General features: G+C 40.2%; 1 protein-coding gene across 2 annotated transcripts; it reads left to right on the top strand.

The window, feature by feature from the left end:
* Positions 1-386: 386 nt before the first annotated feature.
* On the top strand, positions 387-20,713 carry IRAK4 (interleukin 1 receptor associated kinase 4). Of its 2 annotated transcripts, none has more exons than XM_089524265.1 (12): positions 387-546; positions 2,548-2,717; positions 4,089-4,234; positions 4,906-5,103; positions 5,539-5,699; positions 7,530-7,594; positions 9,066-9,180; positions 9,803-9,912; positions 12,570-12,753; positions 14,411-14,473; positions 17,751-17,909; positions 18,006-20,713. In XM_089524265.1, the coding sequence occupies exons 2-12, from the start codon at positions 2,557-2,559 to the stop codon at positions 18,039-18,041; spliced, it is 1,398 nt and encodes a 465-aa protein (XP_089380391.1). In that variant the 5' UTR covers positions 387-546; positions 2,548-2,556; the 3' UTR covers positions 18,042-20,713. The 2 variants fall into 2 exon arrangements, with proteins under 2 accessions (XP_089380391.1, XP_089380392.1); XM_089524266.1 differs by having other exon boundaries at positions 421-436.
* Positions 20,714-24,742: the final 4,029 nt, after the last annotated feature.

Raw genomic sequence — 24,742 nt, 5'->3', positions numbered from 1 at the left:
CCTGGCTCGAAAGGGCGAATCCATCTGCCACAATTCGCAGGGGGGTAAGGGGGCGTGGCCAGGCGGGGAGAATGTACCACCGCCCTCAAAAAAAGGGGGGTTCCATAGCGGGGGAGCGGAAAGAAGCTTCCCTCGGGCGATACCATTATGGCCCAAACTAGAAAAATAAAATAAAACGCAGCCCTTACGAGTCTCAAACCACAACACGTCACGAAGCCAAAAAAAGCAGTGGAAAGCCCAACACAGCGCCCCTCAGTTTCTCGATTACCTTGATGCCACTCTGTAAGGAAGCCTTCCCACCCGCCTCCTTCCTTCATGGGCTGGTCCTCCTGAGGGGAGGGGGGGAGAGAGGGCGGAGGACTCTTAAAGCGCATGCGCAGAAGTGGAGGCGCGCCAGGCTTAAGAAGAAGGGAAGTGAGAACGAGGAAGTTCCCAGGTTGAGTAATATGGTGCTGTGCGAGGGCGGAGCCAGAGGGGGCGCTGTTGCGTTATTATGGGGGGAGCCCTCGCTCAGCCTAGGAAGCGTCTGCAGCAAAGGCTGGGAAGGTGAGCCAGGGCCATTGCTTACCACTGTCTCCTATGTTTCTGGATAGCGCAGGCTGGGTTTTTGGGGATGTGGGTGGCTGCTTCAGCTATTCCCAGACTTTGATGTTTTGGACTTCAACTCCCAGAAGCCCCAGCCACTTTGTCCAACAGTCAGGAATTCTGGGAGCTGAAGTCTAAAAATCCAAGTATGGGAACCACTGTAGACATAATGCACTCTGGCACTACTATAACTGCCATGGCTCCATTATTATTATTATTATTATTATTATTATTATTAACCTTTATTTATATAGCGCTGTAAATTTACACAGCGCTGTACATACAATCTCCCAAAGAACCTTGGGATTTGTAGTTTCCATTTAACTGCCCATGGCCCTGGGGTTTGTTTTTATCTTTTAACACATGGCTCCATCCTCAGCACCCTGGGACTTGTAGTTTTCTTTAACTTCTATGGCTCCATCCTACAGAGTCCTGGGATTTATTGTTGTCTTTTTTAACACATGGCTCCATTCTAAAGAACCCTGGGATCTGTAGTTTTCTTTAACATCTATGCCTCCATCCTACAGAACCTTGGGATTTGTTGTTTTCTTTAACTGCCATGAATCTGTCCTAAAGAACCCTGGAATTTGTAGTTTTCTTTTAAATGCCATGGTTGTGTGCCTTCAACTCTTTCTGACTTATGGCAACCCTATCATGGGGTCTTCTTGGCAGGTTTTGTTCAGAGGTGGTTTGCCATGACCATCCTATGAGGCTGAGAGAATGTGACTTGCATGGCTTGAACTGGCATTTGAACCTTGGTCTCCCAGAGCCATCCATCTGGGGAAGTAGGCCTACACTGCATGTGCACTGTAGGAATAATCCAGTTTGACACTGCTTTAACAGTCATGGCTCAGTGCTAAGGAGTCCTAGGAACTTGTGAGACATTTAGCCTTCTCTATCAGAGAGCTTTGGTGCCACAACAAACTACAAATCCCAGAATTCCATAGCATTGAGCCATGGTAGCTAAAGCCATGTCAAACTGAATTAATTCTGCAATGCAGATACAGCGCTAGTTTACGAAACCTTGCGCTATAACTTCTTGTTATGGAAGGTGCTACGAGATCCCTTTGCATAAGGACTGGAGTAGTCCAATGACACTTGGTTGGACCCAGCTTACGCTGTTAGTTTATCTTAACTAAACTATGTGGATAAGTTATGCTTTTAACTTTTCTATCTATTTGTGGGATTTTATATTCAGCAACAGAACAATACACAGATTAACATGTAAATCACATCCTCTCAACCAACAGTATATATACCCCACTTTCTTCCAAGCCAGCATTCTCTGAAGATGCCAGCCTCAGTTTTTGTTGAAACATCAAGAATAAATTCTTCTAGAACATGGCCTTATAGCCCAAAAACCCCCATAAAATACTATGATTTTATAATTTTGTAGATGATTTCAATTGTTTTAAAACAATTTTAATTTTTTTATCTGTGAGCCACCTTGGGTCCCTCCAGGGAGAAAGGTGGTGTACAAATGCAATTAATAAAAATGATAATGATATGGTGTCCCTACCTCCAGATAAGGATAATATTTGTATCTTTGGCCCCATACAGACAGGCCAAAATAAAGCTGCTTTGGGTCACTTTGGAGGTATGCTGTTTAAATGATGCATGCGTCCTAAGAGTCCAAAAGCTGCACTCTAGTTCTAAGGACTGGATCGTGGCTTTGGCGTGGCTTCCAGACTCTTAGGACGCATGCATCATTTAAACAGCATATCTCCAAAGTGACCCGAAGCAGCCTTATTTTGGCCTGTCTGTATGGGGCCTTTGCCTCATTTGGAAGTGTAATTAAATACATTCTAACTGATGCTTTAAATGTTAGTGGTTTGAGAGCAAATTGCTGTGTTCAGTAATAAATCCTGGAAATATCAAAATGCTTTGTTGTAATATCCTGGCTGTAGAAATGTATAATTCCTTTTTAACATGTACATGTGCATATACTTTCTTTTGGGTCAGGAATTGGAGATGAACAAGCCCATAACTCCTTCAACATATGTGCGCTCCCTCGGCTATGGCATGATGATGCAACTGGCTGATTTTATTGATCCGCAGGAAGGATGGAAGAAATTGGCAGTAGATATTAAAGATCCCTCTGGAGAGAACAGATACAGTCAAATGCATATAAGGTACTGTACTGAAATGGAAGAATCACCTACATACCAAGTCTGGCTAATAAAACTATGCAGGTCTGATGACACTAGATAGGTTTACACACTGTTTGAAAGAGAAATCCTCAAGAAAAGCAGAAGAAGAATGGTCCCAGGTTAGAAATTATTGGAAAGGGATGTGGCCAAATGTAAAGAACACTTAAGAAAATCAAACACATGAAGATGAAAAGGAATAAGGTAGAAAGAGAGCTATTGAATCCATAGCAGGGGGAGGGGGGAGCAGAAGTTTGAGATATATAATATGGGAACTAATAAATCATAAGGAAATTCAATGGACTTAGATGATAAGTAGGAACATAACAAAGAAATAGATGGAAGGGACAAACAAAGCATAGGGGAAATGTTTTGATTCTGTGTTAACGATATCTTTTCCATCTTATGTACATGGCATAATTACTGTTTTTTACTCTTTTTAATAGATAGAAAGAATAGGGTATTTTTACATATTAATATGTATCTAATGTCTTTTATGAAAATGCGCGCACACACACACACTCTACCATATATTATTCATGATAAGTTTCACTGCCAGTAACTTCCTTATTGAAAAGTTTGGCTGTCAAGAGCTGGATTGACAGATAGAGCTGTCCAGCTGGGTGTGCCCATCATGTTTAATATTCATACTCCTGTTGTAAGGAGAATTTATACTATTACAGATAAGCTATTCATCTTGTTCTTTGTTTTGTAATTCATTTTGGGAATAAGAACAATCTTGGCAACCAACAGGTGCCATATAGTCACCAAAAACTGATGTAAGATTCTTTTCCTGCTATTGTAGACAGTTCTGTTGTTGAAACAGGAAACTGACTATATATGAATTGGTAGAAACAGCAGGTTCATGTTTTCTAGTACCATATAGCCAGCAGAACACTGGGGTTGCTACCACAGTGCACAATTAGTGCAGTTTGACACAGCATTAACTGTCATGGCTCCATCCTATAGAATCTTAGGACTTCTAGTTTGTTGTGGCACCAGAGCTCTCTGACAGAGATGGCTTAATACCTCACATAACTACAAATCCCAGAATTCCATAGTATTGAGCCAAGTCACTTAAGTCAAACTGTTTTAATTCTGGTGTGTAGATGCAGTCTGAGTCTTTACCCTGTTATGCTTCAGAATTCATAGAACACATCCAACTTTATTTTACGTTTTGTTGTATTTCAGATATAGTGTACAATAAAACCTGCATCTATATTGATACATGAATGTTTGTTTAATCACTGTTTAACTGTTGAGACTTTACATTTCTTAGAGTTATAGGTTTCTTAATTTTTATTTTTCATGTCCTATTTTAAGAAAAGCCATCCTTTATTTGTGTTTCATTTTCAGGAGAATTGAAGCATTAAGACAAGAAGGAAAGAGCCCTACCTGTGAATTACTTTATGACTGGGGTACAGTAAACTGTACAGTTAGCGATTTGGTGGAGGTGCTGATTAGGAATCACTTCTTGGCACCAGCCAGACTTCTCCTTCCAGGTAATGTCAATCTGTGTGGTGTGTCTAGTATGTAATTTAAAAGAGATTCCCCCATTGTATTTTTTTTCTTGCATTTGTGACAAGTAATGAAATATTTTATTGGTTTACATTTACAAAATACTTGTCATGTTCTTGCTGACATGTGTGTTTAAATTAGATGTGACTTATGACAACCATATCCTAGGGTTTACTGAGAAGAAATACTCTTAAATACTCTATTTTTTTAAAATTGAACCTTAAATCAGGGATAGGGAAACTACAGCCTGCTCTTGAGATGTATTCTGTGGACATTCCCCATCAGGAAGCTTCTTCTCCTGTTTCCTCTGACACTGATCGAAAATAAGGAAGTAGTTAAAATTTAAATACCCTGCATGGAACGTAATTCAGCTGGCAGGCAATCTCTTGCACTTGGACTTAAGTAGACATCCACAGAACTGAACTGTGAGAAAACCTACTTTGTCTTTGGTCTCACCCTCTATTGGAATACAACCCCAAAACCCTTTCCAAATTGGAATTCTTTGTGATGCCTTTATGTGTGACTGGTTTATATCCTTAGAATGTAGTGAAGAACTTTGGACCTTTTTAAGTGCAATCTGTTCTGCACAATTTTATTAGTGTGATGAAATCTGTATGAACAATCTAAAAATCCTCTCAACCCTGTTTCATGGCAGATGCTGTAAGTGTGAAAGAAGAAACCTCAGTGCCCTTATCTTTACAAGAAACAATGTGTCTAAATGAAAAAGAAGCTCCTGCAGAGGAAAAGCAAGTAACACCTCAGTTGCTTCTCCCAGCTCCACACAGTGAACGCTTAACTTCAGTTTCTTGTGGTCTAAGTATTGAGGAAAGCAGCTCAGTTCTTAACAATACAGGTAAGGTAGTTCGGCTCATCTTTTCACTTCACTCCCATCTTTCACTCTTAGGACATCTCCCCATGTGGGAAGTTGAGGTAGAAGCAGAGACTGGCAGATACATGAAAATCTGTAGTTGTTTACTCAGGCATTTATTATATAGAAAGATCCTGAGCTGTGTGGAGATAAAATATTGCCAACTTGAGCTCGCTATTTGTGAGCTTATACAGTGTTGTATGAGAATATCTGGGCTGTAGTTTGCTCTCTTTCTCCATAGTTTTGCTAGTATCTCTTAAAACAAGGACAAATCTTTGTGAGATAATGCATTGTGGTGAGATTTATGATGCTACGGGGACTGAAGACTGAAAGATTATTGCTGGTTTTTACTCCAACTTTCATAGATACTAACACGATACCTGAAGTTTTTGTTCATTGTTTTCTATTGCTTTCTTTCAGGATTGCAGAACTTTCTCTTTCATGAGCTCAAAAGCTTTACAAATAACTTTGATGATAAAACAGTGGCAGCTGGTGGCAGCAAGCTCGGTGAAGGAGGCTTTGGCGTCGTATACAAAGGGTGCATCAATGGCAGAACGGTGGCAGTGAAAAAACTTACTGCTGTAGGTTTCCAGTATGTGTTCTGTATAAATGCTGTGATACCAACTTTGTCTAAAGAGTAATGGAACTGAAGGCATATAAAGGATCAGAATATTAACCTGTACAGAATGCTGAGTATACACCCAATCCATGCCAAGTAGCTTATAAGGAGTTGTATTCCACAGGTACTCCCCTGGATAAACAAAAGATATGTCCTGTAATCCTAAAGAAGGTAATTATTTCTAGGAAGAAATGAAATGAAATAAGAAATAAATGAAATATTTATTTCATGGAAGATGTTCCATGGGGGATATTTCAAAATCCTAAGTGCTTAGAATCTGGGGAAACGGTGTGTTTTCCATCCTAAAAGACCCTGAGTAGTGACAGATTTTGTTTAAGGTAAAAGCATTTGGATTACTATTGTAACACCATAGGTAAGCCTGAATTCAGGCTGTGTCAGCCCTGGAAATCCAGCTGTGTAATTAATAGTTATGTAAATAATTTAATGAGGTAGATTAAAAAAAATCTGTTTTCTCACTAGATGGCACGTTTGTAGCTTTATGTGATTTGTTAGATTTGTAGTTAGGTGAAGTACTCCTTGATCTGTAAGAGCTCTGGTGCCTCACCCAACTACAAATTCCAGGATCCTGTAGGATAGAATTATGACAGGTTAAAAGTAGTGTCAAACTCCTTTAATTTTGCAGTGATGCTACACCTTAAGTCTTTGTAGAATGGAACAGACAAAGTGTGAAATTCCATTGTTGTTGGCCGGCAACTTAAAAACTATATAGTTTTTAATACATTTGGATATTTTGTGTTATCTTTAAAGAGTTTTTATATTTTGCATTGCTATTCATTTGCACTGTTTTAAGTTTATTAGCTGCCTTGAGTCCCTGCATGGGGGCAAAGGTGGGAGATAGATAGATAGATAGATAGATGATAGATAGATAGATAGAAAAAAAATTCTCAGCATTTCTTCTATTGGCTGTTCTGGCTATGGCTGCTGTCCAATAACACCTAAAATACAAGCTGGATTTTCAGGGGAGACCTAACTGATGGTCTTTTTTTCTTAAATTATAATGAAGAATCAGTTCTTGGGCCACTTCATAACATGAAGAAAGCCATCTGCTGCTAGGGTATGCAGTAGGGTTTTCAGGGCTTAAGAACATCTGTCCCTAAATGAGTCATGTTCTATCTTTTCTTTTTGCAGTTCAAGAGTCTGGGCAACAGAATGACTCCTTATGAGAATACCTCTTTCACAGTACCTAGCCATGGTATCATGATTCCACTTTAACTGCCATAGATGCATCCTATGTAATCTTGGGGTTTGTAGTTTGATTAAGTACTAGAGTAGTCTGGCTCAAAATGCTAAATTGTGCTTGTGTACCTTCAAGTCTTTTTCAACTTAGGATGACTCTAAAGTGAACCTTTAGAGTTTATTTCTTTTTGCAAGATTGTTCCGAGGGAGTTTGCCTTTACCTTCCTCTGAGGCTGAGTTGACTTGCCCAAGGACATCCAATGGGTTTCCATTGCTGTGTGAGGATTCAAACCCTGGTTTCCAGAGTCATAGCCCAACACTCAAACCACTATGCTGGCTTTCACTAAAATTCTAAATATTCCTTCTAAAACTGCAAACTCCAAGATTTCATATGATGCTTCCTATGGCAGTGAAATCATTGCATTATAATTGTACATTATGAAAAGGCCCCTAAAGACAAAGCTTTCAAGTCAGCAGCCCTCTGTCGTTGTCAGGTACAAAACGTCTACATCATGATGATGAAGTTTCACCTCCCTCTGCATTCACATACATGGCTAAGAGTTTCTAGTTAATTCTCTTTTGATTTTCCTTGTAGCTAGCTGATGTAAATATTGAAGACCTAAAAAAGCAGTTTGAACAAGAAATAAAAATAATGGCAAAGTAAGTACTGAACATTTTGGAAACACCATTGCAGTATGGTGTATGGGGTCAGCTGGCAGCATGTTTCAGTTTTAGAAATATTAGAGAAGTCTGTTCAGAATGTAGAAGTAACTTAGGTTGGGTGTTGGTCATTTATCGTGATCAGTACATTGAGCGATCTAGCCTTGGGCAAACTAGACGTGGTGAAGTCTTCAGAGACATAGCTGTGTTAATTTGTATCAGTATAAAAAGATCTGAAAGAATCCTGCAGCACCTTTGAGGGTAACTGAGAAAAGAAATGTCTGTCTTTCATGGACCCTAGTCCATACATTTGACTGGAGCCCATGAAAGTTTATGCTAGAAATTTCTTTTTCTTGGTTAGTCTCAAAGGTGCTATATGATTTCTTTATAACTTTAGAGTTTATCTTTTTAGCCCTGCTTTCCATTTTTTTTTTAGAAATTAATTTGTGCTGTGGTGTGAGAGGGCCAAAGATGAATCAGGACCAAAGAGTTAAAGCCCTCCATATTATAGTTTTTATTTGGTTCTCTTCTCTTACATCAAATATTTCATTATTTTAATAAATGTGTTCCTGGACTGACGGTGTACATGACATCACATCTAATTTTGTGCTCAGTATTATTCAAATCTGATGAAATGAACACCTTTTACCAAACCTTATGCCATACTAAAATTGGTTAGTGTCAAATATACCAAAAGATAAGCAATGGCTGACAGGAGTTTCATATTGGATTCTTTTGTAGTCCCGTCTGGATGTGCATACAAAACTCATGCTGTATTATTAAGCTCTGAATAAAATGGTTGTACCATATATACTTATGTACATGTCGACCTCATGTATAAGTCGAGGGAAGGTTTCAGGGTAAAAATCATGGATTTTGATATGAGCTGTGGATAAGTCGAGGGTTAAACTAAGGGGGCTATAACAAAGGATGGAAAGGGGGAAAACACCACTTCTGTCCCTTCTCCAGACCTCTCCCAACCACCTGATACCAATTCCCATGTGCTGGAGGAGAAGTTATAACATCGGGATGGGGAGGAAAGAAGTGGAGTCAAATGGTGTTTTTCCTTGATGGTAGGAGAAGGCTTTAAAATCGGGTTGGGAGTCTCTCTCTCTCACACACACACACTCACTCACTCACACACACCCCTACCTCTGCCTCCAGGCACGAAGAGTGGGGCTTCACGGGGGTGCTTGTTTCAGGACCTTTTAAACCAGTTTTAGTGTATTGACCCATATATAAATCGACCCAAGATTTTAGGGACAATTTTTAGGCATAAATTTCTTGACTTATAGTCGAGTATATGATATTCCTATTGGATGAACCTGCATAGGCAATGTAAACAATGATTAATAAGCAGTGGTCCGATTTTTAATTTGTTTTGTTTTTTTCAAAACCTTCTGGCTCCTTGAATTGTCAGGCATATAAATGATGAAAACCTGATTAATGAGATTGTTTCTTTTTCTTACAGGTGTCAGCATGAGAATCTAGTAGAATTGCTTGGCTTCTCAAATGACTTTGATCAACCTTGCCTTGTTTATGATTATATGCCTAATGGCTCATTGCTTGACAGACTAGCTTGTCTGGTGAGTGACACATTTGCTCATTGTCACTACCTAGAAGTTTAATGGCTGAATATGGTAATCTGTGCCAGGTGAAAACTTGTGTGTGTGTGTGTTGTGACTATCGGATGGAGAGAGGACATGCGAATATGGGCCTTAATGCAATTGAACATATATTAAACTGTGATTTAGCGCTATGTCCATGCTAGTCTGTTAGCTGTATTTTGCACCTAGATTCTGTTTCAAAAGTAAAATGCTTCCTGAATTCTGAAAACAATGCTCATAGCAAATAAATGTTAATAATAACAGTATAGTGATTGGATTAAAAGGGAAGGTGACTTAAATAGCTGTCCTGCAACCTAGAATGCGCTTTCACAGTAAGTACCCAATGTTTCATTCTCCATCAAAGCTTTCTATAAGCATTGTAAGGATTCTTTCTCTCTTTTCAGCAGGCTTCTTACACTAAAGTAGAATTGTCTAGTCTTAGTAACAGAACAAACCAGTCTGATCTTGACAACAGAATACCTAAGGCGACTATGACTGTTTTTGTTTTTTTGTTGGTTACGATATATATTTTATTTTATAGATGTGATAGTTTGCGAAAGAAAAATATTGACATACTTCCACTTTTTCTCTTGTTTTTGAGGATAATACTGCACCAATTCCTTGGAAAACAAGATGTAATATTGCTAACGGTTCATCAAATGGAATCTGCTTTTTACATGAAAATAACCACATTCATCGTGATGTTAAAAGGTAACATCTATAAAGCAAATTATTATGTTAACAATAAATCTCCTCATAATTTTTTTTCCATTATTGTTCCTGAAATGTGCTCTTTACTTTCTTAAAACATATGTAGTGACAAAAAACTGCTGTTTTGTTGATATTTGCTGTGGTTTACCCCTGCTGATTAGTGGAAGGTAGTTGTGTAAGGTTGCTGTTGCTGTTTACGGGTTATTAGGTTATTTTGTTTTCACACTGTAATAGAATCATAGAGTTGGAAAGAGCCCCATGGGCCATTGGATCTCCAGCTAGAGAATCCTCATCAGCTAGCTGTGTAGCACCTCTTTAAGGAGTTGTTTGCAATCCATTTTCACTGTCAAGGTGTTCCTTCTGATGTTCAATTGAAATCTGTCCTCCTGTAACTTAAAACCACAATAAATAAATAAATAAATAAATAAATGTTTTATTTTTATCCCACCTCTCCATCAAAAAGACAATTGAAGCAACTTACAGTTAAAAATCCATACAATCCACAATATCCCACTTATCCCCTCCCTCCCCTAAAACATCAATTAAACATATTAAGCATTAAAATAATCCATTAAAATAATCAGAGATGGGCAATGGGGCTACAGAGTAATCATAAAAGTGGTGGACTTAATTGGTGGCCAGACTGCTACTTGGGAAAGGCCTGCTGAAAGAGATCCATATTGACAGCTTTTTTAAAGCTGTCCAAGCTGGTAATATGACAAATCTCCTCCGGCAAGCCATTCCATAATCTGGAAGTGATTGAAGGGAAGGTCCTCTGGGTAGTTGCAGTCAACCTGGTCTTTATGAGCTGCAGTAAATTCCTCCCAGAGGACCTGAGTGCACGGGGTGGATTATACAGAAGAAGGCGATCCCATAAGTAGGTTGGACCCAGGCCATGTAGGGCTTTAAAGGTCATGACCAACACCTTGTACTGCACTTGGAAACTAATAGGAAGCAAGTGGTTTTTCCAGTGACCAACCTTTAGATCTAGTTCTGCTCTCTGAGGCAGCAAAAAACAAACCTGCACCTCTTCCTTTTGGCAGCCCTTGAGTATTTAAAGAGTGTGGTCAAGTCAAGATCAAATTAAGTTCAAGGCTTTCAGCCTTCTGTTAACCAAGCTGAATATGCCCAGCTCCTTCAACTTTTCCTCCTATATTTTGTTCTCCATACCCCATCCTTGTTGCCCTTCTCTTGCTTCAACCTGTCTTTATGTTTCTTCAAGTGATGTGCCCAGAACTGAACATAGTAACCCAGATGATGTTTGACCAGTGCAGAATATAGGGGGACTGTTACTTCCCTTGATTTGGAAACTGATGCTGGCTAACATAGCATTTTTTGCCTTCTTTGCTACAGTGTTACACTGCTGGACCAGGTTCAATTTATGATCAACAATAATCCCAAGGCCGTTTTCACATACTGAACCAAGTATCTCTTGTCTCATCCCTGTGCATTGGTTTTTGTGGTGTAAATGTAGAATTTTGGATTTGTGTCTGTTAAATTTCATTTTCTTAATTTCAGCCCTATTTTCTAATCATATTTATTTATTGTATTTAGACCACACTCTTCAGCCACAAAGACTCTCAGAGTGGCTTACAGATAGTTAGACAGATTCCTTCCCTCAAGCTTACATTGTAAAAAGATATGACACAAAAGAAGAAGGGAATGGCAGTGGAAAAGGGGAATACGTCCAGAGCTTCGTCTCTCCTCTGAGGCCTGAACCATGGCAGATGGACTGGAGGGAGGGCACATTCTTACTTTAGGCTAGGCCTGCCTTTCTCTCCTTCTGAGGCCTGATAATGTCAGATGACATAAAGGGAGGTCTAGTCTTCTTACTAGGCTAGGCCTGATGGTGTTGAGCCTGCCTTTCTCTCCCTCTGATGCCAGAATCATATCAATCAATACTAAACATATCAAGGTCCTTTTGGATTCTATTCCTATCTACCAATGGGTTAGCTACCCCTCCTGGTTTCGTATCATCTGCAGAATCTGATAAGGATTTCCTCTACCACATCATCTAAATGATTAATAAAAAGTTTGAAGAGTGTAAAGCCACAGACTGCAGCACTCTACTTGAAACCTCCTTTGAGTTTGAAGCAGAGCTAGTGACGACAACTCTTTGAGCACTGTTTTCCAACCAATTATACACCCATATGACCCATCTGTTCAATATTTGGTCAGTTTGCTAACCAAACTATCATGGGGGATCTTTTCAAACGCTTTGCTGAAATCTAGAGAAATAACATGGACAGCATTCCCACCATCTACTAAACTAGTGACCTAGCCTTGGCAAACCCATGCTGGCTCCTACTAATCACTGCATTGCCATCAAGGTACTTGTAAAGACATTCCTGTATAATCCATTCTAATATTTTTCCTGGTATTGAGGTTAGGCATTTGGCCTGTAGTTTTCTGGGTCTTCTTTTTTGTCTTTTTGCATGGACAAAAGTTAACAGATGGATGACTTTCTCCATATACTGTTGTTGTTGTTTTCCTTTTTGTTCCACACAAAAGGCAAGTATGTCAAAATAAGTGATGCTGCCAGTGCTAAATAAAATGTCATTCTTTCTGTTTTAAGTTCATTTCTGCACTACCATCTTTCTGTGTGTAAATGGGAAGAGCAGGAAATAAATACATAGTACTTGTATTTTGTTTTTCAGTGCAAATATCTTACTAACTGAGAGATTTGTGCCAAAACTTTCTGACTTTGGACTTGCAAGGGCTTCAGTAAGGTTCACCCATACCATCCTAACAGAGAGGGTAGTGGGAACAGCAGCCTATATGGCTCCAGAGGCTTTGCGTGGAGAGATCACTCCTAAATCAGATGTCTTCAGCTTTGGAGTGGTGAGTAGCCATATGCTACTTGTTTTTCTGCTGATGAGTAAAATGAAGGAGAAATAATTTTTGATTTGAGAAATACAGTTTTAAGAATATCTCTGTTAAAATATTTCTTTAAAAGTTTAGAGGGGAAAAGTAAGGCATGTGGCAAGGAGGCAATCCATCTACCTTTCAGACCAAGGTAAAGATGCAAAATGTCATCTATTTTATTTTCATGGGAAATAAAATAATCATTAAATCAGTTTTCTCTGTGCTGCAAGAAAGTCTTCTAAAACTGCATAAATTTCTAAGATTGCAATTAGGGACTTAATTCTGTTTTTTTAAAAACAAAACAAAACACCCCAACTAGTTATAACAGTGTTCAAGGTCAAGGCATTTCCTCCATTTAAAAAAAATCATTATCTACACTAGAAGCACTTTGGTTTCATGAGAGTGAAAGTATAGCAAATAGAAAATAATACATATTTATCTGTGATTTAGAAGTTCCTCACATGTGACCAGAATGCATAAGTTATTTAGTCAGAAATGAAGATGCAAAACTCCCATTGCCACATGAAGAAAATCTGCAGTGCTTTTCAAACTTGCCCCTCCCCATGCTTGCATATTTCAGAAGTAGCATATGCTTTGCTGACCTTTATATGTCACTCATACACTCTACAAAGAACAACTAGGCAAAGTAAAGGGGAAACAATGGAGGGCCTCATTTCTCTCACCCTCCGCAATTCTGTTTAAATTTTTTGCCCCCAAATGCCTCCTAGGAATGGGGGGCATTTCACATATTTTGTCCTGTCTGAGCTATTTGGGGCCCAAGAGAGGCCCTTTTCTCAACAGGAGGTGACTCAGATGTCAACATCCGGCTTACTTTCTGTTGGAAAAAACAGTCTCTCCTGGGTCTAAAACAACCCAAGGGTCCCAAGATGCGCCACAATTGTCTCTCATACCCCTAAGGAGTTTTTTGGGGTGCAGGGGGAGAGAAATGAAGCCTGGGGGATAGAAAAACAACCCTGGAGTCCAGATGCAACTGTTGATTGGCACTTTCATCATCCCTAAGCTAGGGCAAACCTTGTGTTTTGTTATTTTTAAAAAGGAGGTGTAGAAAGAACAATTATAGGGAAGAAGTGAAGGTGCTTCCTTCTCCAACCCCAAGCTGTTCTGTTATTTTCTTAAGTGGCTGCCTCTTACTGGCTAGAAGAGATAAGCAAAGGAAGGAGCACCCCAATATGTTTATTGCATGGTTCTAAATCATGTTAGCTCTTCTAACTTTTTAAACTGACTTGTTTTAACTTGATGAATCATGTCATATTTTAGTCTGTTTAAATTATTCTTACCTTTAAAAATGATTTTAAATTCTTTAAATGTATTTTCTCATATGCCAGCCTCAGATCCTTGGATGTAGAGAGGAATAGAAATATTTTAATATATGAGTAAATAAAGCTAGGTTTTATTGTTGCTGTGTCTACCACAGAAAAGTTCAGCAAGTGGCATCTTGGCAAATAATTCTCAAATTATTGTCCTGGGATCAATTCATGAAGGGCGGTATAAAACATCACATAAATCAGCCACAATTGCTTTTCCTGTAAAATCATTACTTCAGCAGCTTTTTATTCAGCTGATAGATATTCATGAATGCATTTTGTGTGTTTCAATTGTCATCTTTCTTTAGGTTTTACTTGAAATAATAACTGGGCTCAGTCCTGTGGATGAAAATCGAGATCCCCAGTTGCTGGTAATTTCTTATTCTTCAAGTATGTTATGGAAGCAAGATAGTATCTAGCTTTTACTGTATGCCAAGAATAGTTTGGAAGAATCTGTCATTTGAAAATGATTACAGTGGATTAGAATTCTACTAAGGGGAACAATTGACTAGAACCGTATTTTTAATATCGGCTTCTGTAGACAAATTTAGCAACAGTTTCCTGTTTTGATTTTATTGCAGATAATTAGGAGTTGTCATACTAAGACAGACATGACAGCTATTTTAAGATGTATTTGTCCTTACATAATTACAACAATTTGTGTCCTTTCTGTGGTAATGTCTGAAGGTGTTTGTAGGATTTAATTCAGTTGTATATTTAGATAACAATTTGGATGCTGACTCAATGGTGTGGGAATTGTGTGCCATGTGACATTGCTTCCATGCTACGTTAGTAACATTGCATATGGGAGAACAAATGGCTGAGTTCTTTCCCTGTTGCTGTGGCTCCTCAAAATTGGGAAATACTAGTACGGGAGGGAGCCATAGTAAGCCAAGGTAAGGATTCCATAGTTTACATTTGCTGAGTTAGAAGGATCCCCTAGGGAGATAGGCCTCCTGAAGGTATGCTTATGACAGATGCTAGTTTTATATATTATTTTACTATTTTCTCTCTACACACTGTCCTTAGGAAAACTCATCAGCTCTTTTGGCTTTTCCTACCATCTGTATGCTGATGACACCCAGCTGTATCTTTCTGCCCCTGACCTTTCTCCAAGGCTTGAACAGCAAGTCTCGTCTTGCCTTACAGCTGTCTCGCAGTGGATGCGCCATCGGCGGTTGAAGCTCAACATGTCCAAGACGGAGCTTCTTGTCTTTCCTCCTAACCCCAACCTTCAACACTCCTTTTCTGTCTCTGTGGACAACATCTCCATTCAACCAGTCCAGCAAGCCCGCAGTCTTGGCTTTATCTTTGACTCTTCTCTGTCGTGTATCCCTCAGATCCAGACCACAGCCAAGGCTTGTAGATTCTTTTTGTACAATATTGCCAAAATCCGACCATATCTCTCCGCCTCTACTGCCAAGATCCTGGTCCATGCCCTAGTGGTCTCACGACTTGATTACTGTAATGTCCTCCTGGCTGGTCTTCCTTTTTCTCACCTCCGTCCCTTAATCTCTGTCCAGCATTCAGCTGCACGCATTATCACTTCCACCCACCGCTCTGACCACATCTCTCCTGTGTTGGCATCCCTTCACTGGCTCCCTCTCCCTTTCCGCATTCAGTATAAGCTCCTGCTGTCGACATTCAAAGCCCTCCATGGACTGGCCCCTCCTTACTTATCAGACCTTCTTTCTCCTCACCTTCCCACCAGGGCCCTCCGTTCTGGTAGTCAAGGGTTCCTGTCTCAGCCCAGGATTTCCTCTGCCCCATCTCGGATTCGCCCCTTTTCACTTGCTGCCCCTCACTCCTGGAACCTTCTTCCTCCACAAGCAAGAGCCATCACTTCTTTAACCAGCTTCAAAACGGAGCTGAAAACCATCCTGTTCAGAGAAGCCTTCCCAGGCATCGCATAATTGTCGCTTACTATCTGATGTTCTGTTGTTGGCTGTTTATCGATCCATTTCCTGTATTGCTATGTACTGTATATGTATTATCCTACTTGTGAGTATGTATTTTCCCTGGATAATGATTAACCTTCCATTTTGGAGCCAAGCCCTCCCTCCAGTCCATCTGCCTTGGTCCAGGCCTCGGAGGTAGAGAGGAACTGCTGGACCTCTTACCCTTTCCCGTCACCACTCCCTTCTCCTTCTGTGTCATGTCTTTTTAGATTGTAAGCCTGAGGGCAGGGAACCGTCTAACTAAAAAGATTGCATGTACAGCGCTGTGTAAATTTACAGCGCTTCATAAATAAAGGTTAATAATAATTATTATTATTATTATTAGCTAAACTTCAGTTTTTTCTTTACAGCATGCCAGTTATTAATAACCTTCCTATATGAATACATTTATTTGCTTGACTCTCACATATTTAACTTCAGTAGATATGAGGAAAGGGAGAAATGTCTACCATTTTACTTGTGGTTGTGTTTTGATGGGAATCTCTAAATGAGATTAAATGAATGAACTTCATATGTAAAATAAAGGAATCTGACCTCTAACAATGAGTGTTGTTTTATAGGGACAGGAAAGTCATTAGTGTCTCTGGCTAAAGATATCAATTCTGCACATTCAAGTGCTGATGCATATAGTAACCATGTGGAATGATAGCTTTGAATGACAGCTCCAGTTCCTAATGCTATATACAGTTGGTCCTCTGTATCCACAGATTCAACCATCCACGGCTTGAAAATATTTTTTAAAATTCCAAAAAGTAGACATTGATTTTGATATTTTATATAAGGGACACTACTGTGCTGTGCCATTGTATATACAGTGGACCATAGTCCATAGTGACGGCTTACCTCCGTCGCAAGGCGGACATTTTCCATCGCCGCCCCGGCCCTTTGGAACACGCTGCCCGCCGAGCTCCGCTCGATTACCTCCCTGGCCCAATTTAAAAGGGAGTTGAAAACCTTTTTTTTCCAGCTAGCATTCCCCGCATAAAAAAAAAATCCGCGGGCCTCCCTCCTCTTCCGTGGCAATGAGGATGGGCTATTGGGGTTTAGTTGGTTTTATTTTATTCTATTCTTGTATACTGTATGGTGTTGTTTTTAACTATTGTATTTGCACTGTAATTTTATGTAAACCGCCCTGATCTGTGGAAGGCGTGGTATATAAATAAAAGCTTTATTTATTTTATTTTATTATCATACGCGGGAGCATTATACTCTGCTTTCAGCATATGCTGGAAGCAGTGCTACTTCTTGCGGCACTGTGCGCCGGAAGAAACAATGGTGCGTGCACTGCTGGTGCCACGTGCCACTGTGAGCACAAGCCCCATTACTTGCAATGGGGCTCGAACATACACGTTTTTTTGTTTTATGCGGGGGGTCTGGAACGGATCCCCTGCATAAAACAAGGGCACACTGAAATGGGTCTTAAGCATCCATGGATTTTGGTATCCATGGTGGAATCGTGGAACCAAACTCAAGTGGATACTTTACAAGCTCTGGCCTTGCTAGCTGGAGAATTCTGCAAGATATAGACAAAATGGGTAACTTCTTCAAACTCTGTCTTATTTACAGTGACACAACCCATTTACTCAAATTCTTCTTTCCTTCTGTTGCTCCCTTTCCAGTGTTTCAATTTGGGTTTTCAATAAATTGGATCATTTGGAGTTAATATTATGCTATTACTGCTTCCACACAGTTGACTATCAAAGAGGAAATTGAAGATGAAGAAAAGACCCTTGAAGATTATGTTGATGAAAAGATGAGCAGTTGGAGTATTGAATCAGTTGAACAGATGTATTCAATTGCTTGCCAGTGTCTGAATGAAAAGAAGAACCGGAGGCCAAATATTATGACGGTACAAGGATTTTTGCCATTGTGTGGGTTTAAAGTGTATTTTGTTCCGTGTGTTTGCAGTTTATGGTGGTTAACTGTATTTCTGATTCCCTTACAGGTCAAACAACATTTAGAAGAAATGATTATTAAATAAGGTCTCTTTCTGTGACCAGGCTTTGGTATCTAAACAAACTATTTGTTTTCTTGGGCAGACATGGTGTTTGTTCTGCAGGGTTGCTAAAATCTGTGGATTTTTTTTTTTAATGGATGTATGTTTTGTGGCCCTCCTATTTTTGTTATATTTCTTGTACTATAGAGCAAGGGTGGACAAAAAGTGTCTTATGGGCTCCATGAAGTCCTCTTAGCACCTGTTTGTGATCCCTGGTCCCTTCCTCACCAGCTCACTCTAGAGTGATGCACATTAAACGCTTACTCAAATGTGTTCCTCTAATCCCAGGGAAGGTAATTGGTGACTCTCCAGATCTTGTTGGACTACAATTGCTGTCATCCCTCCCTGTTGCCTGTGCTGGTTAGGGCTCATGGGATTTATAATTCAATAACATTTGAGGAGCCATGTTATAAATGAACCAGTGATGTAGCCAAAGGGGGGGGGGGGTCTGGAAACCATTCCGTGAATTAATGTTAAAAATAATATCAACCAAACTTAATCTAATCACAAAATATGTTTTCCCCAGTGGATCTAGTTATCATGAAAGATATTAAAAGTAAATGATGTAGTATAGATTTACGGTTTAAGATTCATTCATTTATAGTTAGGGTTGCCATAGCATGGGTTCTGGCAGGACATTCCCAATTTTTTACCTTTTGGGAATGTCCTATCCTGCTTAGACACATGTCCTGGCCTCCTGATCCCAATCACCATTTTTCCAGTCTTCCTCCCCCACCTCCCCGGGCTTGGCCTCCCTTTCCCAACAACATGGGCGGCCTGAGGGTGCAGCCAGGGGGCGAGCTGTTCCATCTTCTCCATCCCCATTGGACAGGCTCAGAGGAGGAGGAGTTTTTCCAGAGAGAGAGCGCTGCTGAGGAATGGAGGCAGGTGATTGTGAGCAAGGCGGTGCAGCGCAGCAGACTAGAGACAAGCAGTTCCGACAAGGCCCGGTACTGGCAGGCCTCGCTGAACCGGGGAGAGGTTGGGGGTGAATCTACCACCATTACTGCCACTTCCCCTTGGACATATCCTCGCACCTGGTAGGCCTCTCTTGGGGGAGGAGGAAGAGCCCTCTGCTGCCCCAATGAGACCTGCCAGTACCGAGCCTTGTCGGAGCTCCATGTCTCTAGTCCTTTACCATTCAGCACAGTTTTGGTCAGCCATTGAAAGCCCCTGGGTGTCTTTGGGTAAGTCACACTCTCTCAGCCTCAGAGGATGGTGACAGCATGCCTGTCTGAAGAAACTTGCCCAGAAAACCCTTGATAGTGGGAGGCCCAGTAAGGCTATCAAGGGGTTTTCTTAGCAAGGTTTCTACAGTTGGGGTTTACCCTTGCCATCCTTTGAGGCTGAGAGAGTGTGACTCACCAAAGTGGATTTTTAATGCTTAAGCTGGGAATTAAACTCTGGTCCTAGAAGATTTGTTCAGAGGTGTTTTGCCTTTGCCTTCCTCTGATGCTGAGAGAGTGTGACTTGCCCAAGGGTTTTTTGGAAGGTTTGTTCAGAGAATTTGCCTTCACCTTTCCTTGAGTCTGAGAGAGTGTGATTAGCCCAGTGGGTTTTTTTTATTATTTGTCCTAGCTGCACTACCAGTATCTACATGTAAGGACAAAACATCTTTTTCCACTATGAAGAGAGTAAAAACATTTTTGAGAAATAGAATGGGTAATGACCACCTAACAGGACTTGCTCTCATGTCGACTCACTATCCAATTCCATTCAGTGCAGAAGCTGTCTTACATGTGATGGTAAGAAATAAAGAGAAGGATGGTGCTGTAAAGAACAATGTACTAAATGTTGTAATTTGATATTGTACATAATTTGAAAATGGGTTTTAAATATAAAAAATTCACAAAAATTGTGTTTATTACTTTAATATCCTGATGTATTTGCAACGTGTTTACCTCTCCCCATGGTGGCACTTAGTCTGTCCTGAATGAACTGCCATTTGGCTGCTTCTTTCCCAGAACTCTCACCCTCAGCAGCTGTTGTACCTGGTTGCAGCTCAGCTGAGAGCAGTTAACCTTATGGCTTCTACTCCTTCACAAATGTTTCCCTTACTTACCGTTCCTCCAGGTGATTAAAATTAAGTAACCTTATGAAAAATAAGGCTGTAAAACTTTTATACTATGTCTAGGGTTGCCATAAGTTGGAATGACTTGAAGACATACAACAACTCCTCTTCAAATTATAAACCTGGGGATAGGCAATGTGTCTTTTAAAAAAAAATGCATAGTGACTAGGAAATTCAAGGTGATTTAAGAATGAAATGAATGCCAGGTTCTGTATTAAAAATATATATATTGGTGGTTTGTCATCTGTTCAGCTTGATTAACATATTGCTGACAACCTGATAGTGCCTGTTTTCTTTGGTCATTGCAGAGGTTGACATTCTGTTCCTCCCTCTGCAATGACTAAAAGTCCCTCCCTAGACTACAGCTTTCCTTTCCCCACTCAACATTCCCCGCTTCTCCGGTCATAACAGCATAACTGCCTGCTGCCCTGCGATTATTGTAATTGAAATTTTTATACTTGTGATGTTTTTATGATATGTATTTTACACATGATTGCATGTATGGAGATTTTTGGTTGCAATCCCACTTCGATCCATTGGGAAAAGCAGGAAAATACAAATAAACTTCTTCTTCTTATTATTATTATTATTATTATTAACATGCCCATTCAGTTTCTGGTGGGGGGGGGTAACTATATGCAGAATGATTATATCAGCTGGTGACACCTCCAGAGGATCTCAGCAGATGATGTCAGTCAGATGCTTCTCCAATTTCATTTGCTGTCTTATCAGCCAGTGACTGGTGGAAGTGCTGCAGCACCTAAACAGTTTTTTTTTTTGGGGGGGGGGACTATTTGGGGGAAGGGCTGAGGGTATTATTATTAACATGCCCATTCAGTTTCTGGTGGGGGTTAACCATATGCAGAATGATTATATCAGCTGGTGACACCACCAGAGGATCTCAGCAGATGATGTCATAGTGTAGCAATGCCCACAGAAATCTTACACTGCTCTCTAGCGTATAGGATCTTGGCTGTTGTGTGTTCAAGTCCAACTTTTTGAAAATTTCGAGTTTAAAGTAATCTAGCCAAGATAACGTATAGCTGAAATGGAGAAGTCAGAAATGTCTGGTTTTGTTTTTGTCTTTATCCCACAAACCCACAATTGTTAGATTTTACTATACTTGTGCCCCATATACGTTGGTGAAAGACCAGACTGCAAGAAAACTTTAATTAGCAAAGTGTCAGATTAAAATTCAGTGCCTCATTAAGTATGTTTCAACTCAGCCTTATTTATGTAAGTAAAATGTTTTAATAACAGTTCAATGATATTGAGAGCGTGAACCATAACAGAATGTTGTAGGGCAGATTGTTAGGTTAACATTCCACACATTCTGTTCCATTCTCCCTATTTTTCATTACCCATCTAAAAGTCACTATTCTGTGCCCACTGATCCTTCTCAGTCTTCACTGGGCTGCATTTGTGGTGCAGGGAGTATTTCATAATTTTTCTTCTTTAAAACATTTTTATGAGCCTGCTGATATCTCCATTTTGGATACAAGTTGTGCAATTCAGGCTACATAACCATTGGCATTTGCAATGTGAACACCAGAAGAGTGATTTACGTTTACTGGGCTATTCATTGAATGGGTATAATGAAGAGAGTATTTTTAGTTCCTTTGAAGTTAATGGAATCACTTCCATCTTGTACAAGTCTATATCAGTGAATCAGCAATTTTGTGCTTTTCTTTTTGTTAATTTGAAGGAGTGTTTATTATTCTATTTTAGGTGAGTAATCTGGCCCGTTTGCTCGTGATGCTATAATGGGAAAGTGTAGAAACTGCTATACACTGGCAGTTAGATTGGCAAAACATGGGAGGGAGAATGGTCAGAATAAGTCTGGTTTTCTCTTTATGTCATTCTTTCTGAAATTATTGAGGAAAGTACTCTAACAAAGCTTGTGGTGTGATTTTCTGAACTGTACCGTATATACCTGTGTATAAATAAAAAAATTATACTACAGAATTGACCCCCAAAAACTGGGTCAACACAAGTCAATACGATAATAAGTTGGCAGTGAGAGCGATTGTTTGTCCCCCAAGCCTCTTCCCAGGCCGTTTGCCTCTGGAGGGGGCAGCAGGTCTGGGAAGACGCAGATGAAGAAGGAAGACATCCTTTACATCCATGGTTACATGCCCGTAAGTTTTACCCTCAATCCACAGGTCATATATAAATCCAGAATTTTGCCCCCAAAACCTATCCTCAACTTATACACGAGGGCAACAATACTCCTTGCTCTTTTCCTGTAGCCAGACTTATATCCAATTTCTAGATCTGCAATTGCGCCAGACTTAAAAATGGAATTTCATTTTGTTTACTCAATAGACTTTGATCTTATTTTTGACTAAGACATTTCAGATCCTAAAAATAAAATAGGAACAGCTGAAACAAGACAGCTGTGACAGACAAAAGCTTAATACTCCGGTGGCATTATAGATTCCTCCTCCCTCTCCTATGTACTATAATACTGCTGATGGTTTAATTAAATGATTTACTTCATTTTGTATGAAATGCAGAAATGAGGCCATAGATTCTACCATTGGCAATTGGCATATATTTTCACAAGGAGAAAAATAAACTTGATGAGATGAACCAGAATAAGCAAAAGCTGGCTATCATCATGTTGGCTAGTGAAAGATTTCTTTTGTGAAATGGCAACAGCTAATGAGACTTCAGTGGACGTAACACATGACATATAGAAGCCAATTTACATGGACGTGCTTAGAGCAAGTATTTAGATAGCTGGGCTGCATATACTAAAGGCTTAGAGCACCCTGTACCATGGAGAGATACACATTGTACAATTGATAAATAATGCAAATAAGGCATCAAGGTGTTTGGCTAGATAAGCTTGTTCAACTTCTGCAAATGAGAAGTGATAGCAGAGTTGTGTTTACCTTTGTGTGCCCTAACACACTATGCTTAAGCAATGGTTAAACTCTAAATTATTTTCAAGGCTTCTCTTTAAACATAAACTATATTATGCTGGCCCACTATACACAGTTAAAACTGCATTCTTTGTAACTTTCCCCTGAATTCTGCCATGCTCCCTCCCACCCACAGTCCTTCCAATGTCTGTGAAAGGCTAAATTCAGGATAGGGCAGACACAAACTGTCTGACTCAATACATAATAACAATCTTATAAATTCAGACTACAGTATAAATGATAAAGAATTTGCTTTAATCACAAAACAGAGTAGCATTTAAAATAGAAACATAAATTACTACCATCACCATTAATCTGTCCTGTTCTTTAGTACAAGTTAAGAAAGTATGTCTATGGGTTCTCAAAAAAAAAAAGGTTCTTATTTCATAACTTATATCTGTCTTCTAGTATATTAATGCTCAAATTAGCACACTTTCTAAACAAGAAGTGGACAAATTGCAACCCCAGGACTCCATTTTTGTAGCACTTGAAAGCTGCAATCTCCCCTAGAACATCAAAGGCAGGTTACAGACCGCTGAAAAGCGGCGGCCTATACCCGCCCCTTTCCCCAGGGTATCGGGGCCTCAGTGGCCAGACCGGCAGCCGCTGAGGCCCTGATCTGCCACTTCCCCGCAGCCTGGAAAGGGGTGTCCTTCGGGCTTCAAGCCCCAAGGACACCCCAAGGCCACTTGGCCCCTTTCTCCTTTGGTCCGCTGGGCGCAGCCGTGTGAAGGCTGCACCCAGCGGACCAAACCAGGAAGGAGCTCCAAAACGGAGCTCCTTCTTGCTCCGCGCTAAGGGCGCACTAAGCGCCCTGGCGCGGAGCGCGGACGTCACGTCCGCGCCGCCCTGTATAGAGGCAGCGCGGTCGTGACGTCATGGCGGCGGCTGTGTGGAATGGCTGCGGCCATTTTGTGCACGCAAAGCGCGCACTAGGGTTGGGAGTGCGGAAGCACCGCCCCTTTCTAACCCTAGTACGCGCTTTGCGCGTACTTTCTGGCCCGTTTGTAACGGGCCAAAGATGTTTTTAAAAAATAGTTTTGATTTTGGCCTCCCCCCCCAAAAAAAAGGCATACATAAGCCACTGAATAGTAATGGTATGCAAAAACAACCCCCACACAAGCACCCCAGAACACTGTATTATATCCAAATACTTCTGTTTATCTCAACATTTTTTTTCTCCAAATGATGTCAGGAAGCATGCCACTCCTTGCTGCCAATTTGAGAGGTACTGCACTGGAAAATGGAGATTTGTTTTTGCTGGGGCGGGGGGGGGATTGGTCTCTGGCTCCCATGCAGTTGCCCATCAAAGGACCCTGAGTTAATTTCATCCCTAACTTGCTTTTTCTATTACACACAATTTTCTCCTTTTGACTATGAAAATATTATTACTGGAAGTAATCTATAACCTCACTTTCATATTTATAGGTAAGAAAGTGAGGAATTAGGGCTCCCCCATTAGCTGTGTAGTAAACATATAGAAGAAAACAAATGTTCTGCAGCTTGTTTCAGTTAAGCATAACAAAAGACATTGGTTTTTGGGAACAAAAGGGAGTAAGCATCCTTGCCTAGCTAAGAATATACAAGAATTAGCTTCCAAACTGGGATCTGGTACCTTTAGAATATTTTGGCAGATCATACCACCTCTCATTTCCCTCCATCATTTGGAGGGAGGTGAAATTGCTATC

The sequence above is a fragment of the Sceloporus occidentalis genome, unplaced genomic scaffold, assembly GCF_023333645.1.
Source record: "Sceloporus occidentalis isolate IW3139 unplaced genomic scaffold, rSceOcc1.0.p SCAF_5, whole genome shotgun sequence".
Lineage (NCBI taxonomy): Eukaryota > Metazoa > Chordata > Lepidosauria > Squamata > Phrynosomatidae > Sceloporus > Sceloporus occidentalis.
This window is presented reverse-complemented; position numbering and strand designations above follow the sequence as displayed.

Excerpts from the sequence above, each read along its gene's own strand:
- IRAK4 (XM_089524265.1), top strand. The coding sequence starts at position 2,557 with ATGAACAAGCCCATAACTCCTTCAACATATGTGCGCTCCCTCGGCTAT. Across the intron at positions 4,235-4,905 it reads AGCCAGACTTCTCCTTCCAG|ATGCTGTAAGTGTGAAAGAA; the intron begins GTAATGTCAATC and ends GTTTCATGGCAG. Across the intron at positions 17,910-18,005 it reads GGAGGCCAAATATTATGACG|GTCAAACAACATTTAGAAGA; the intron begins GTACAAGGATTT and ends ATTCCCTTACAG.